Below are 17,145 nucleotides of genomic sequence, written 5' to 3'. Positions count from 1 at the left end.
CATGCAGGTTTCCTCACGAGGTTTTCCTTTGTTTTCGTTAAAGCAAGTGATATTTAATTGCTTAAAACACACATAACTCCGAAAGGTCAAAGGTGCGTGCCCGGGGTCGAGCCTCCTACCTCCCGATTAGGTGGCGGACGTCTTAAACATAAGGCTATCAGGAAATTCAATATTGCATATTATTATGAGAAATTTCAATGATCGAAGGAAAATTGAAATCTTATAAGCGCGGAGAAGTCACGAGACGGTGAGATCGGAGTTATTCATGTAAGAAATTGGGACGCGGCTCTACGCTGCTACGAGCGACGCTTCGGGCTACGAACGAGCTACGCGCTACGGTAGATGTGGTTTAGGAGTTCAGTTTTGTAGTTCTGTTTTCCACAGTGGTGGAGATGTAGAACAATTTAAATACTTATGTATTGTACATACAAGTTTGTGCTAATACTTTCATGTTCAACTACGGACGATGAGGTCCTGGGTTCGATTCCCGGGTTTGGGCCAATTACATGGATTTTTCTCAAATATTTCGTAATAGCCCAGAGTTAGGAAGTTGATGATCCTCCTCCCCATTTAACCGAACACGTAAAATCATTAGTCCTGCGCCTGATCTATCTCCGATCGAGTCGGTTTACAGTCCAATCGGACTATGAGAGTAAGAAGAGAGAGTGTACATGTGTTTGCCCACATACCTACTACTCGTGCACTATAATGTATCTCGTGCCAATGCAATGGCTAATCTCTGTGGAGTATGGCCCTCGCGGTTGAAACTCGGTCGGGAGAAAATTATTATACGAGACTAACTTATGGTCGCGACTTCTTCCGCGTCGACTACACAAATTTGAAACCCCTATTTCACCCCCATGGGGGTTGAATTTTCAAAAATCTTTTCTTAGCGGATGCCTACGTCATAATAGCTATCTGCATGCCAAATTTCAGCACGATCCGTCTAGTAGGTTCAGCTGTGCGTTGATAGATCAGTCAGTCAGTCACTTTTTCCTTTCATATTGTTAAACAAGAATATGAGATAAGATAATAGGTATATGACACGAGCAAAGAAAAAAAACTATACAAAAAGGTGCAAACATTGCAAAGGCCGTCTTATTGCAAAGAGTACTAATCTCTAACAGACAACCTTCGGCGAAGATGTCTAGTTTGGAAGCATTTTACTTTGTATTCTGGAGAAAGATATCTTGAAATCTTTCCACAAAAGCTTCTCTTGACGACTCCCGACTCACCTCTACATCATCTCTTAACAAAACAAAATAGGTACAGCTGAGTTTGTATAATATTCGAGATTGTTGAGCACGTTTTATCTGCAATGTAGATTAATATCGTCGTTACACGGATAAATCTCTCGTGTAATCGCGAGAGCCTTGCGCGAGACGGGCATTACGTTTAATAATGTTTGCTGCCTAAACACGGAGAAGCTAAAGCGCAAACTACACCGAACAGAATGATATCGCATGAAAGACTTCTATATAGATTACAAAATCTTTTGGTTTCAATGTTTTTTGTGTACGGATAAAGCTAAAGTTTTTAACTTATTATCTAAATATATAAAAAGACTGACTGACTGATTGATTGACTGATCTATTAAACATAGTATAGCTCAAACTACTGGAAGGATCGAGCTGTTTGGCATGCAGATAACTATTATGACGCATCTGCTAAGAAAGGATTTTTGAAAATACAATCCCTAAAGGGGTAAAACAGGGGGTTATTTTTGTGTTGGCCACGCGGATGAAGTCGCGAGCATAAGCTAGTCTGAATATATAAAAAGACTGACTGATCTATCAACGTATAGCTCAAACTACTGGACGAAAAAGTTCTTCGCCTCAGCATAATGCTCAAGTATTTTACTACTGCAGCACCATAAGTGGTTTTTGTGGCACTGAATGTAGCAGGAATAATATGTAATTTGATACGTTTAATAAAGGTAAATATAGTTCTTAAAGGCATTTCATCAGGTTAGTACTATTTAGCAAAAACCCGTTTAAATTTGTGTTTTTAGGAAGAAGTTAAATAATAATATAACAAAATACAAATGAGTTAATGTAACTCATGGCCTCTGTCGCGACTTCCGCGAATGTAAATATTGTACATAGCAACACTGATACTCTATGGTGAGTATTCTAGTCTAGAGTAGTTTTTGGTCTCTCTTTGAGCATAGAGAATTCAAGTTTAGACATGTATGTAATATGGCCGCCAAACGCGCCTAATATCTCAAATTTCATATCGTAGTTCATTGTTAGTGGTAATATACGTGAGTGATACGTGCTGGACTGGGTCAACGGGCAGTGACATCCAAGCAGTGTGAATCAGCTAAGTGTCTCAGGTTTACATAGTATTGCCTAAGCTTCTATAAAGTATAATAATGAGACATAGGAACGGCACTGCTGTAGTGCAGTGCCGTGTGAGCGGATCATGACTTCCCAGCCGCAACAGGCGTGGGCATGTCCAACCAAACGTTTTGGACAACTGCCGGCAGTTAGGGTGCCTCAGGCGGTGCGGTTAACCCCGTACCGCGAGGGCGGTATTTGACCTGTAAGGTAGCAAAGCCGTGGTGGCTCACACACTAAGCCCTGGAGTCAGTGACATGACAGGTGGGTCCAGACTGACGTCTGGACACCGGTCATTGAGACAAAAGCAATAAAGATCGCTCGTCCACTCCTCAGAGTGGACCAATTGTACCTATGACAGTAAAGTAAACAAGGCAAAGCAATAGTGCTTTCTACATGTATAAACTTTAGGCACTTAACGGATTCAGTGTGAATCATAGCTGAAATTAAATATTACAGATGGTGACGCATAGCACAATCTACAGTTGAGGACAGTGGCCTCAGCTGATAGCTCACAGGTCACCCACAAGTGACAGGATATAAGGTGAGAGTAACATATTGCAATAATGGATTCATTAATATTAATATAGAACACGGGCAATATTGCATCGCCGTCTGAAGACTCAGCTGTCAGTCTTCATCCCCTACGGAGATGGCGACATGGTGGAGATGCTGGGATAATTACAAATCAAATATTTGCCAATTTTAAGAATCCAAATTATTATAATTTATTGAAAAATTGCAAGTTGTTACTCTCAACGCCATCTATCATTCACTGACGAAATTAATATCGTCAAGTTATAACTGTTTCATAGTAAAATGAGCTATTTTCGTTTAAAATTGAGATTGGTCACGTAATAATATTATGATGGGAATATTTTATACGGGTAATTATGAATGCAAAATCATTTTAATGCAATTTTTAGATAAATGAAAGTTGATTGATTGAGCTATCAATTGGTTGAACCGGACGTGAAATTTAGAAAATGGCGTCTTAGGTAGGTCTAAGAATGTTTGATGTACGCTAAGCTTTATTCATAGAACATGGACTACTAATTAATCTATGTAATTAATATAGTGATCTATGGTCATAGAGTACACCAATATATAGCGATCAGTAGAGTATAGTGACGATAGGCTTTTTAGCATCTTTTTAGTTATTACATTTACTAATTAATGTGGAAAACCGTTTAAATATATAAGTTATTTAGTTTAATAAAAAGGATTAATTATAAGACTAATTTTAAGATAACTTTCGGGATCCGTACTTAAAGATAAAAGGGTTAAGTATCAGGTTTCAAACTTGCCGCGTAAATACACTATTTCAAGTTCAACTCCGTCTCCGTGCCTGATATCGGCCATTTTTTATTTTTACTTATTAACTAAACGACGCAAGTTCTTTAGTAAAACCATAAAACGCTGAATAAGTGTGGAATAAAGATAAATAAACAGGTAAGCACTTTCGTTTTGTACTTCGTAAGAGGACCATTATATTTCTATCGTTTGATAATGTGAATACGCTATTCGTTTCGAGTTTTGTGACGAAAAGTTTATTTGCACGGTCAAATCAAAGAGTTAAACTACTTAAGAAAATTTTCATACAAGATCATTAGTACATGAGTTGCTTTGATATTTAACAGAAATTTAATTACTTAATGAAGAAACCTACTGTTGAGTGTTAATAGACCTTAACTCATTTCAATCGTTGACTAGATTCGAGCAAGTTAGCGAGATGATCGGTTACATATTTGAATTCGGACACACCGGAATTTTCTTTGTAAGACACGCCACAAATTTCCAAGTCACCTTATTAGTGTAATTAAATGTGAACATATACTTGTTTTAGGCAACCACAGGAGGACACGATCAGTATTTTACTCCTAAGTACTTACCAAAATTAGTATAAGGTATGTTTTGGATATATTATAATTATAGGAACAGTAGTACTTTCAAACGAGAATTCCAAGTACATATACTCTAGCGTAGTAGGCTATCTGTGCTAAACCTAATTATCCATGTGTAAGATAATATCCAGAATTATAACTTGATCCACAATACTGGAAGAATAATTGTTTGTATGTAGGTGTATACATACTTTATTTACCAAAGTTAGATAATTCCAAAATTTTATTATCTTTATGAGATGTTTCCAAGAACAATTTTACCTGATTTGAAAAATAGTTTCAAGTTAACTTGTAGAATTTATTTGATGTTTTATGTTTATAACTTTATAGACACAATGTTCATGAATGATTTTAAATACTAAACAATGACAAATATTGTTTATTATTATTGCTCTCAGATTCCATGCAACAAGTAAATCAATATTTCAAAAGTAACATTTTCCAAAATGATTTAAAATAAAGTTTAATGCTATATGGTGTACAGTTGGCATGAATTATTAATAGCAAATTCTTAAAATAATTCTACATTTTGTTTTTCATTGTTTTGATTATAATTTGATGGTGATGATACATACCTACATGAATGGTACTTATAGATCTTAAATGTTGTGACAAAAAATAATGTACTTGTTGTTTTAACCTTCGATAATAATATGGAAATAACTTAATTCTTTATTAATAAATTAAGTTAATAGTAACAACTACTATAATTAAAGTTTTAAACTATCTTACCTGACAAGGTACTTTGCCATTGACAAAGAGTAGAATTTTGTGTAGCTTATGTAAGAGAAATATTTTTACTTTTCAAAGTACTTGTGCCGTTGGCATAAGGTTGAATGTCGTGTGGCTTATATGAGTGTCTTATTCCAGTTAGTGTAAGTGGCACTGCCGTTCTAATTAGATATAAAATAAATAAAAAATATAAAATATGACTTATTTAAAATGTGAGTAAGTGGATATACCTGATGATAGGTTATTATATACCTATAGTTATTGTAGGTTGTCATACCTAGTCTAAATTGTATTTCCAGAATATTTAACCTCAAAATGGAAGAAATACTTTTAAGTCGTTTGTCTACATTTGTCAAAGAAGTGAAATCTCTCTCGGATCAAGCTCTCAATTTATGTCAGACTCTTCATGAAAATGATGAAAACTTAGAATCAGCAAGGATTGTGAGGTCTAAATTGAAAGCAATTTTGTCCCGATTCACCACGGAATTATATAATTATTTCAAAATCTGTAACGATCCCAATCCAGACGAGATATCAGATTTGACTAACGACCAACTTCGAGGTGAAGAAAATTTAGCAGAGTTAGAGGCAAGATTAGCCATGAGGAGTGAGAAGCCAGCGATGGTACCTCAGCAAAGTGACTATTCATCATACAGCAAACTACCAGATTTGCATTTACCAGAATTTAGTGGTAATTTGCTCGAATGGCACCAATTTTGGGACCAGTTCACATCAAACATGAACCGGAGAAAACTGAACGATGTCGACAAGCTGCTTTATCTCAAGAGTTCTCTCAAAGGAGATGCTGCTCGACTTATAGATGGACTCGATACAACAAACCGAAATTATCAGATAGCGGTCGATACTTTAAAAGCCAGATATGGTAAAGAAAATGAAATTATATACGCGCATCATAACGCTTTAAAGAAAGTTAAGCGAGCTGAAAAGATGGAAGATTGCAAAGGAACTTTGGATGATATAGAACGACATCTCCGAGTACTACAATCTATGGGAGAAAATACAAATTCCAATCAAATGCGATTTCTCATTATGGAAAAGTTTCCAACGGAGATTATCTACGAGATGAAAATAAGATTGGACTCTGACCGGACAGAGTCAGTCGAAGATATATTGAAACAACTCTCAAGAGTGATCTCGGTTAAAGAGGAAGCACGGATGATAACTCAAGAAAATACCATGGAAGGTGCTCCACAATATACTGTGGAAACTTTACACGTAAAAGAAACGACTCTTCAAAATAAAGGACATTCTTCTAAAATGAATAATACTAATGAATTTAAATATAATAAAGGCCATTGGAACAATTTTAAACCTAGATGGAACAATAGGAATCAGAGGGAAAAAACCTTACCAACTAAAAGAAGATTTGAACCAGAGAGAAATGGTTATGGCAAATTTAATAAAGAAAAAAGAAGAAGATGGTCATGTATTTTCTGTGGGGAACACCATAACAATAAAGATTGTACCAAAGCAAGGACCATTGAAGAAAGGAAAGCGAAACTGAGAGGTAGATGTTTTATTTGTTTTAAAATAGGACACATAATGCGTACATGCCCAGTAAAAAGAAGGAAATGTGAATTCTGTGAGAAACAAGGATCTCATCACCGATCGTTATGTCCTAGTAAATTTCAACAAAACCAGGAACAGAAGGGATCAACCAGCACTAGTGTAATGCACATAAGCAGAAAGGGATCTACTTTATTGCAGACTGCTGTAGTTGAAGTCCAAGGATATGGTAATAATACAAGGATCTGTCGAATTCTAATGGATTGTGGTAGTCAAAGGAGCTATATCACTGAAAGGATTGCCAAGGATTTAAATCTTCAAGCTGAAGAACAAAACAATCTTTCAATATTTACGTTTGGAGCACAGAAGCCCAAGGAAATAGAAAGTCCACTAGTTAAAATAAAGTTAGTTACACAGAATAAAGCGATTAGGACTGTATGTGCTAACGTAGTACCTTCAATATCTCATGGAGTTCCACATCCAGATAAAGAACTACTTGACTGCAAGATCAAGGAAGATTACATCTTAGCAGACGATGGAACATTGTCAGACAGAGTAGACATTTTACTAGGAAATGATTACTATTACACGATTATGTCAACGAAGAAAGTTCGTATTGGAGAAGACTTATACCTCGTCGAATCGGAATTCGGATGGATGCTCTCGGGTAAAATTTCAGACAATAACAACACAGTTGAACAACTGTCAGTATTGACATATTGTCAATCTTCATGTGAAGTCAGACTGAATCAACCAGATCCACCACTAGATAATGGAGACTTGAAACGTTTGTGGGATTTAGAGTCTATAGGAATCACTGATTCACCAAAATTAAGTCGCGATGAAGAAGCTATCAAGCACTTCAATGACACAACTGAGTACAGAAATAATAGATATTATATTAGTTGGCCATGGAACGACTATCCAACAGACTTACCATCTAACTTTGGATTAGCGTTCGGACGTCTAGTAAGTTTAATTAAAAGATCAGACTCTGATACTCTAACAATATATGATCAAACATTAAGAGAACAACTGGAAAATGAAATCATTGAAGAAGTCCCAAACACAGAGGAAAAGGATCATCCAATACACTATATACCATTTCATGGAGTTTTGACACCTGGAAAACCGTTAAGAATCGTATACGACGCGTCAGCAAAGACCAAAGATAACAAAAGTTTAAATCAATATCTTTATTGTGGACCACTGTTATTAGAAGATTTAACGGGGTTACTAATTAAATTTAGATGTTATAATGTGGGAATAACAGCTGATGTTGAAAAAGCATTTCTACAAATTGGACTTAAAGAACAGGACAGAGATGTCACAAGATTTCTATGGTTAAAAGATACTAAGAAACCGGTAACAGAAGATAATCTTCTGTACCTCAGATTTACTCGTGTTCCATTTGGAATAATATCAAGCCCATTTATATTAAATGCTACAGTCAAACATCATCTGATGAACGCTAAAAATAAAAGTGTTAGAAAACTAGCAAATGACATTTATGTAGACAACGTCGTGACTGGAGCCAATACGGCAAAGGAAGTCGAAGATTTATATAGAAACTCAAAGGAGACATTCCGAGAAATTTCAATGAATTTGAGACAATGGAGTTCAAATTCCACAGACTTCATGCAACAAATTCCAGATGGTTGTCCAGAAGAGATAGTAAAAGTATTGGGTCTAGACTGGCACATAAAGGATGATACATTACAATTGAGGACAAACAAAATCACGAACAATACTAACACCAAAAGAGGTATTCTGAAAAGCGTTGCGTCTTATTTCGATCCATGTGGAATTATAGTCCCGACTCTGTTAGCTGCAAAAATCTTACTGCAGGACCTGTGGAAGATGAAAATGAAATGGGATTCACCATTACCCAAGAATATCGTTGAAAAATGGAAGGATATTCAAGAAGACTTAGAAGGAGTCAAGGAAATAAGTTTAGCTAGATGCTATATGAAGAATTCCCAGTGTAATAACTTTGAAATTCATTGTTTCACGGACTCATCAACAAGAGCCTACGCAGCAGTAGTCTATATCGTTGGAAATGATCAGAAAAGTTTTGTTATTGGAAAATCGAGGCTGGTACCGATAAAAGATCAAGAAAATCTAAAAATTCCTCGTTTAGAGCTGTTGGGTGTATTAATTGGAAGCCGATTAATACAATATGTTCTTAAATTCATTAATTTTAATATAACTAAACAAATATTATGGACAGACAGTCAGATTGTTATTGATTGGATTAACTCAACTAAATTACTAACACCATTTGTTGCCAGAAGGATCAATGAGATCAAACAAAATAAAAACTTAGTCGTCAGATACGTACCGTCAGAGCTGAATCCTGCTGATGTTGCTACCAGACCAACAAGCGCGAAGGAAGATCAGGAGAGATGGTTGAATGGACCAAACTTTTTGCTTCAGAAACCTGATAGTTGGTCAGGGAGATTCAGTGTCAATACCTTTTTAGTTGGGGAGGATCTAACGAAGACTAGTGATACGCAAGGTTGTCCACAAACGGATTTAGAAGATCAGATGAACACCAATGAGGTTCAAGAACAGTTTCCAGAGGTAATGGAATTGGAAGATTTTATAGATGACAATATTCAAGACAACACATCTACAGAACAAGAAGTAGAGAGTGAATGTCTGGATAACACCATAAATGAAATTAAGAAAATACAAACTGAATACTTCAAAGAAGAAGTAAATGGTAAAGAAACAAGTCTCAGTCGTAATTTGGGATTATTCAAGGATGTTGATGGAATTTTACGATGTAAGGGTAGACTTCAATATGCGGAATGGTCTTTCGACAAAAGGTACCCCATACTTATACCCAGAGGATGTGATTTCACTAATAAAATTATCACAAAAACACATGAAAAGAACTATCATGTGGGCGTCAATCATACTCTGAGCCTGATTCGTCAGAAGTACTGGATACCTCAAGGTAAACGTGAAGTTCGAAAGAAGTTGGAAAAATGTCCACGTTGTGTGAAACATGGAGGTGGACCATTCAAAGCACCAACCACACCTGCACTACCACATGAAAGAGTAAATTATAGCAAACCATTTACATTTACTGGAATTGACTATCTCGGACCAGTGTTAGTTAAAACAGAAAGAGGAACGAGCAAAAGATGGATATGCTTATTAACATGTTTGGCAGTTAGAGCGGTACACTTAGAAGTTGTTGAAGATTTGTCAGCTGAAGAGGGTTTACTCGCTTTGAGGCGAATGATTGCGACCAGAGGAATACCAACCTTAATTACATCAGATAACGCATTACATTTCAAACTAATAGCGGATATAGTTTCCAACGCATACTGTATTGAAAATAAAATAAAATGGCGATTCATACCTGAACTCGCACCTTGGTTTGGAGGGTTCTATGAAAGGCTCGTAGGACTCGTAAAACATTGCATGCGAAGATCACTTCAAAAACATCTTTTAAAGGATAATCAACTCGCAACAATAGTTAAGGAAATAGAAGCAATAATAAACACAAGACCATTGACATCTGTAGATTCAGAATTAGAACATGTTCTGACACCTGCGGATTTTCTACAAATGGACAGATGTATCAGTGTGGAAACAGCACAAGATAACATTCCATTGCAAGGTACATCGACAAAGACCAATTTAGTCAAGGGCTGGAGAAGAGCTCGTATACTGCTAGAAGAATTTAAAGAAATGTTTCGTAATCGCTACTTACCGAGTTTACGCGAGAGATATAGTCACTCGCTCAAACAACCACGTATGACTTCAAAGCTGACTCCAAAAGAAGGCCAGTTGGTTCAGATGAAAGGAGATAAGAATCGTGAAGGCTGGAAAGTAGGAAAAATAGTTTCTTTAGTTAAGAGTGCTGATGGTTTAACGAGAGTGGCTCAAGTGAAAGTAGGAGACACTATATTTACTCGTTCTATTGCGCACTTATACCCGCTTGAAGTAGAAGACGGTGTCCAATGGGAACCGATACCTCAAGATGCAAAACAATATTCTGAAATTCAAAAATTATCTGATGAAGCTTCTAAGGAGTTAGTAATTTCACCAGATGCCGTTACAATAGAAACGGAGAACATGCAAAAGGAAACATTAAATGATAATGACATTGCAATGAGACAAGGTGAAAACATAGATGAGACAGAAAATGCGATAGATGTTACAAATAATGAAGCAAACATAGAGACTGAGAGCATTGAAAAGGATAGAGTTGTAAATGAGCTGAGAGATGATTCTGATGTTAGGGACAAATATTTGATGACAACGAATGACGATACACAGGAACGATCCGAAGAAACTAGACATAAGCGAGTTGCAGCGGTCCGAGCCCTTGAGAAGATAAGGGAATGGACGCGCAATTTGCTTACCTTGTTGTAAGCAATCATTCCCGGCGGGAGTGTCGCGACTTCCGCGAATGTAAATATTGTACATAGCAACACTGATACTCTATGGTGAGTATTCTAGTCTAGAGTAGTTTTTGGTCTCTCTTTGAGCATAGAGAATTCAAGTTTAGACATGTATGTAATATGGCCGCCAAACGCGCCTAATATCTCAAATTTCATATCGTAGTTCATTGTTAGTGGTAATATACGTGAGTGATACGTGCTGGACTGGGTCAACGGGCAGTGACATCCAAGCAGTGTGAATCAGCTAAGTGTCTCAGGTTTACATAGTATTGCCTAAGCTTCTATAAAGTATAATAATGAGACATAGGAACGGCACTGCTGTAGTGCAGTGCCGTGTGAGCGGATCATGACTTCCCAGCCGCAACAGGCGTGGGCATGTCCAACCAAACGTTTTGGACAACTGCCGGCAGTTAGGGTGCCTCAGGCGGTGCGGTTAACCCCGTACCGCGAGGGCGGTATTTGACCTGTAAGGTAGCAAAGCCGTGGTGGCTCACACACTAAGCCCTGGAGTCAGTGACATGACAGGTGGGTCCAGACTGACGTCTGGACACCGGTCATTGAGACAAAAGCAATAAAGATCGCTCGTCCACTCCTCAGAGTGGACCAATTGTACCTATGACAGTAAAGTAAACAAGGCAAAGCAATAGTGCTTTCTACATGTATAAACTTTAGGCACTTAACGGATTCAGTGTGAATCATAGCTGAAATTAAATATTACAGATGGTGACGCATAGCACAATCTACAGTTGAGGACAGTGGCCTCAGCTGATAGCTCACAGGTCACCCACAAGTGACAGGATATAAGGTGAGAGTAACATATTGCAATAATGGATTCATTAATATTAATATAGAACACGGGCAATATTGCATCGCCGTCTGAAGACTCAGCTGTCAGTCTTCATCCCCTACGGAGATGGCGACAGCCTCACTACCTTCATATTTCACGTATATTACGTAGATGAATTTTCATATAGGTAACTCTGGATGATGAAGCCTTTTTCCCTGGGGAAAATGTAGATGTAATTGGAATTCAATAAGGTCCATAGGTACATGTGTATATCTAGACGGATTTTCGAAATATGCTAATCGAATTTTATGCTTAAAATAAGTACTATTTACAGAGATAAAACCAATTTAAATTATTATTGAGTACGAAAAAGTTTAATACAAAAAATTTCAAATGAAATAATAACTCATGGCCTTGCTAACTTCATATTACAATGTAGATGAGTTGTCATACAACTCTGCATAATAAAGACTTTTCTCTGGGAAAAATGACGATGTAATGGGAACTCAATAAGATCCATATTACATGTGTATATCTACGGATTTTCGAAATAATATATTGCGGCCCGATGCAATTCGCATGAGCTTAGACCGGGATTTAAGCTACGTCGAATGACGAAATACGACGAACATTCTCCTTTATGCCTCTTCTACTTTAATACGCCAGCGTGTTACTGATGTTTCCTTCTGAACGATAAATCATACGTTTCCTTCCCTATCTTGGATATTGCTTTGGTAAAAGTTTAATATTATATTCCACGTTCGACGTGCTCTGTTTCTACTAAAATGTTACGAACAAAGGCTACGTTACAATTAAATAATTTACTTTCATTTTGGTAATAAGAAAAGTTTCCCTAGCACGCTCCCCAGCGCTCTGCATACAAACGTAGTTTACATAATGTTTATGATAGTGTTTTAGTCCTGACTTAGACGTGGATTACATAAATAGGGTCTTGTAGTAATAAAATGATGTGATGTTTTGTATAGCGGTTGTTAATGTGGCATTAATTCATTAGAAAAGAGAATAATTAAAAAAAAACCCGGCCAAGTGCGAGTCAGGCTCGCGCAACGAGGGTTCCGTACTACAGTCGTATTTCTTCGACATTTTGCACGATAATTCAAAAACTATGTGGCATAAAAATAAATAAAAAATGCATCTGTTTTAGAATGCACAGGAAAAAACCTTTCATATGATACCCCACTTGATATAGTTATCTTACTACGAAAATTGAAAATACTAATTATTAGTTCATGACCACAATTTAATTTTTTTTGTGTGATCTAACTACAAATTCAGGGTTTTCAGATTTATCCCCGAATGTCTGCTATAAGACCTACCTACCTGCCAAATTTCATGATTCTATGTCAACGGGAAGTACCCTGTAGATTTCTTGACAGACCTACACACAGACAGACAACAAAGTGATCCTATAAGGGTTCCGTTTTTCCTTTGAGGTACGGAACCCTAAAAATCACGATTTTTATTTATTTTTAACATGAACGTCACGCCGCTGCACGGACCCTTTTTGAAACCCCCGTTTAACCCACTTAAGGGGGATATTTCGAAAAATCCTGTCTTAGTGAATACCTACTTACTCTTTACAACGAACTCACCCGCTAGATTTCATGTCTCTAAGACCAGCGGTGTAGGCTGTGCGTTGATATATAAGTCAGTCAGTCAGAGCTTTAAATTTTATATATGTATGTGCATCGATTTCACTTTGTTTCACTTAATTTAGTTGGCTGTTTTAAATAGTTCTTATTTTATATTATTTGAAAAAAAGTAGGTACTGACCTGGTATAGATACAGAGTGGTGTCGCAGCCCTTGTCCTTATCCTTGGGCAGGCCATGTTCGTCGGTGTCACCTGGAACGATTTGAAAAAAATATATATTAAAAAAATTTACTCGTTAAGGTATATGTACCTAGACCAGAATCTCATGAAAAATACGGAAATGAAATTTCAAAGTTAACTACACTGAACTATGTGAATATCCTATGTACATGTACGTTTTTCCTTTTGAGGTACGCAACCCTAAAAATGTACGGAAATTTACCGTGGTGCGCGCTAGCTCTGTCTTAGTTTAGCTATTGGTCTAGTTGCAATGTAAGCAAAGATGCCTTTCGACCGCCCGCGCCTGTGCAAATTGCATTAGTCGTGGTACAAAGTTTACCTTACACTTAAAGCTGCTCGCTCATTTTCATTGGGCGACGGGAAACGCATTCGGGGTACAAGCGATTTGAATACATTTTCATTTTCAAAAAAGAGATAATTCTATAAAGCTAGTAATTTCTATCAACTGGTGAATTTTATTGATCGTAACAGCACCTTGTCCTGCTCAATTAACTTCGGTCAAACTTTAGCATGCTTAGCGTTCGGCTCTACCAGCCACCCACACAAATCGTGTGCGGACAGGTTGGTGTTTCGGTAGTAGTAATAGGTACCTCACCACCTGGGTTTCTGGAGCACTTAGACCACCCGTTGTGTATCTTTTTTTCCACGCACATGCAAACTGTGGAATCAACTCCCATCGGCGATGTTCCCATTAGGTTACAACATGGGGTTATTCAAGGGTCGGACCAACAAATTCCGGAAAGGCCGGCAACGCATTGGTGGTTCCTCTGGTACTGCAAATGTTCATGGGTGGCGGTAATCACTTAACATCACGTGACCCGCCTGCCCGTTTGCTCACCATTTTTATTAAAAAAAAAAGTAATTAGATCAGTTCGCTTGTATAGTGTCAGGGACTGCTTTAGGTAACAAATTTTTATCATTTGTAAATTTTCCGAAAATCAGAACATCAAAACAGATTTCTATTTCTAATGTCCACAATATCTCGTAACACAATCAAAGTTAATTCAATATGGGCGCTTCGCAGCAGAATGTCAAGCGGTGACCTTTCGTGCCATAATTTGATGACAGCGAATGGTTCATACTGGAAAGGACGAGTATTTTTGGTACATGTTTAATCATATCATCTGTACCGCAGCCAGCTGAAACTAAATTATTTACACGAGTTATAAAGTTAAAGGTTAACGTTTATTTTAGACGTGTCTAGGAACTGTCAATAAACCTAGATATCGCGTTTAGGCACTTGTCCCACCGCTGACGAAGAAGCGACTAGCTATCGACTATTTTCTCGCTCAAGAACCGTACAGTCGATGTGTGATGACGTGTCAATTAAAAAAGATAAATATTTTAATAGCTGACCGCTGACAGTGAACGCTGTTGGCGAGAACTCTTTATCCAGTTGTTTCTCACAGCGACAAGAGCTATCAAAGAAAAAACTCGCTCAGCGACGCTCTCTTAGTGGTCAAAATACTCGCGCAGTTTGCGAAGCGATTAAAATATGTACCTATGTCTCGGCCACCTATCCGAGCGACCGGCGCTAGTTTATTGCCCATAGCACTCTCTCATAGCTTGTAATAAAACTACGCCCTCGCTTCTCGTTGCTACCACCTCGTTTCTAGTTTCTCGCTTATCGCTGGCGGTGGAACAAGATCATTTATATCTGTTTGCATGGACGCGGACGGTGTGTAAAGGAGTCTATAAATTCTACGCTCTACTACTGAGCCTTTATGATTTGCAAACATTGTGGCTAATTCCATTGTACACAATCTCTAAACTAAACTAAAATGACACGTCTAAATCTATTGCTATCCCTTTCATAATGTTGCTTGCGGAAAAGGATGGCACTAAATTTAGACCTGTTAATTTAGTTTAGTTTAGAGGTTGTGTACAAGAGAATCGGCCCCAATGTTCTATTTTTAGTAGAACTATAATGTAAAGATATTTTATTGTGATGATAGTAACCTTCTGTTATTGACTGTGCTAACTGAAAATGGAGAAATAATAAAAACGATAATAATCATCAAACTCCCACCATAACTACGTCCTATAACTTTTATTACAGTGTAAGAGTAGTCATGCTTCGACTTATAAAGGCTATTCAAACTACGTGTTCCAAAGACCTCCCAAGTTTATTAATGGCTACTGAATTACGTGAACGATGGTAGATACGTGCTTTTACATCCTATGATAATATAAGTCCCGCAAATTGCTATTGCGCTGGAACCATGTCTCATTAACATCGAAATAACGTAATTTTGACGTCAGCCGAAATAAAAATATACCATCAGCTCGAAACTACAGTCTAGTGCTGACGTCACTAAAATGGCGGCCACGCGCATTAGCAATTTGCGGGACTTATACAACAAAGTAGTTACAGCGATCGAGTACACACGTATTCAGATAACTTATTTAATCTTAGTGCTAAATAAATCTTAGAAGATGGTTTGCGCATAATTACCAGTAATAAATTAGTAATCATTTTATACAAGAATGTTTTCATATATAGTTCTATAGATTCACTCATTATAGTCGTATTTATATCGAATCGTACTGAAATCGTGAACGTAGGCCTCAAAGAGGGCTATGTTTGATTTCTTAGTGAAGCTACTATGTACCAAACGAGGGTCTAATAATTAAACTGTACCCGAAACTTTCTGTCAACGACTTGACTTATGCGTTTGCTTGTTGGCTGTTTTCCCGTCCTCCCAATAATTGAGATACTGTGTGCTGCGTTACGACTTACAAGAGTACTTATCTATCAACCCTACATTATTAATTATGCAGGGCTAGAAATATTTTTGCTAAGAGCTTGAGAGGTAAGTGGGTAAGTATTTACCTTTGGTGGGTAGAGTCATTTGCACTTAACATGCAAAAAATGGCTTAGGTTTTGTAAAGTCTGTATTAGCATGTTAATCCAGTAATAGGTATTTGATTGGTATTAATTATAGTTTCAGTTAGTAGGTTCACGTCATCATTATTCATTCATTTATTGGATGTCGGAACATTGTTGTCAGTTTTAATTTGTTTGAGCGGAATAAATTGAATTGTTGAATCTTAATTGTATTCGGCCTCAATATACCGCTGAAATAATGATTTTTTTATATTTGTTTTTAAACCCAATATCCATTTTATATTGTTGATGTTAAATAAGTTAGTTTTTCCGACAACTGCAAAGATTTCTTATTTGATAGAGAATAAGTCAAAAACCTTGATGAGCAAAGTAGCCGAGAAGAGACGCATAGGCCACTAGGGAAAATTTTGGTTGCGGAATAAGATTAGAGAGTGCCGTGAATGCCGCCCAATCGTTTAGTGACCACAAACTTCGAAGATGTACCTATACTTGCCACATCTTGTTGCATATTTTAACATATATTATGACATCTACCTACTTTGTTTCCTTACTTGGGACGTCAAGTGGCCGTGGCTACGTTTAAATTAGGTGCGAATCGGTAGGTTTAACAAATAAATTAACACAACGTCGCAGGAAGGACTATTTTGTTAAAATATTTTCTGAAATAGTCGTACTTTCTATTTTATAATGTACACCAATATTTTCTCCTTATTTTCTCCTAAATCTCGAATCTG

General features: G+C 37.1%; 2 protein-coding genes across 7 annotated transcripts in view; one reads left to right on the top strand and one right to left on the bottom strand.

The window, feature by feature from the left end:
• kcc (solute carrier family 12 member kcc) overlaps nt 1-17,145 on the bottom strand; it is a 334,603-nt gene that overhangs the window by 22,356 nt on the left and 295,102 nt on the right. For all 6 annotated transcript variants that reach the window (XM_069505276.1, XM_069505270.1, XM_069505294.1 and 3 more), the window contains exon 3: nt 13,505-13,575. In XM_069505276.1, coding sequence (XP_069361377.1) covers nt 13,505-13,575 — 71 coding nt within the window. The remainder of the gene's footprint in view (nt 1-13,504; nt 13,576-17,145) is intronic.
• LOC138403123 (uncharacterized) lies at nt 4,232-11,137 on the top strand. The gene is made up of 3 exons (XM_069502358.1): nt 4,232-4,246; nt 5,275-10,640; nt 10,674-11,137. The coding sequence occupies exons 2-3, from the start codon at nt 5,291-5,293 to the stop codon at nt 10,892-10,894; spliced, it is 5,571 nt and encodes a 1,856-aa protein (XP_069358459.1). The 5' UTR covers nt 4,232-4,246; nt 5,275-5,290; the 3' UTR covers nt 10,895-11,137.

This window comes from Maniola hyperantus, chromosome 2 (assembly GCF_902806685.2).
Source record: "Maniola hyperantus chromosome 2, iAphHyp1.2, whole genome shotgun sequence".
Lineage (NCBI taxonomy): Eukaryota > Metazoa > Arthropoda > Insecta > Lepidoptera > Nymphalidae > Maniola > Maniola hyperantus.
Note: the sequence above shows the minus strand (reverse complement) of the source record. Positions and strands in the feature narration are given on the sequence as shown.

Coding starts and splice junctions, on each gene's coding strand:
- LOC138403123 (XM_069502358.1), top strand. CDS start 5,291: ATGGAAGAAATACTTTTAAGTCGTTTGTCTACATTTGTCAAAGAAGTG. Junction 10,641..10,673: donor TGACATTGCAATGAGACAAG/GTGAAAACATAG, acceptor AAAATGCGATAG/ATGTTACAAATAATGAAGCA.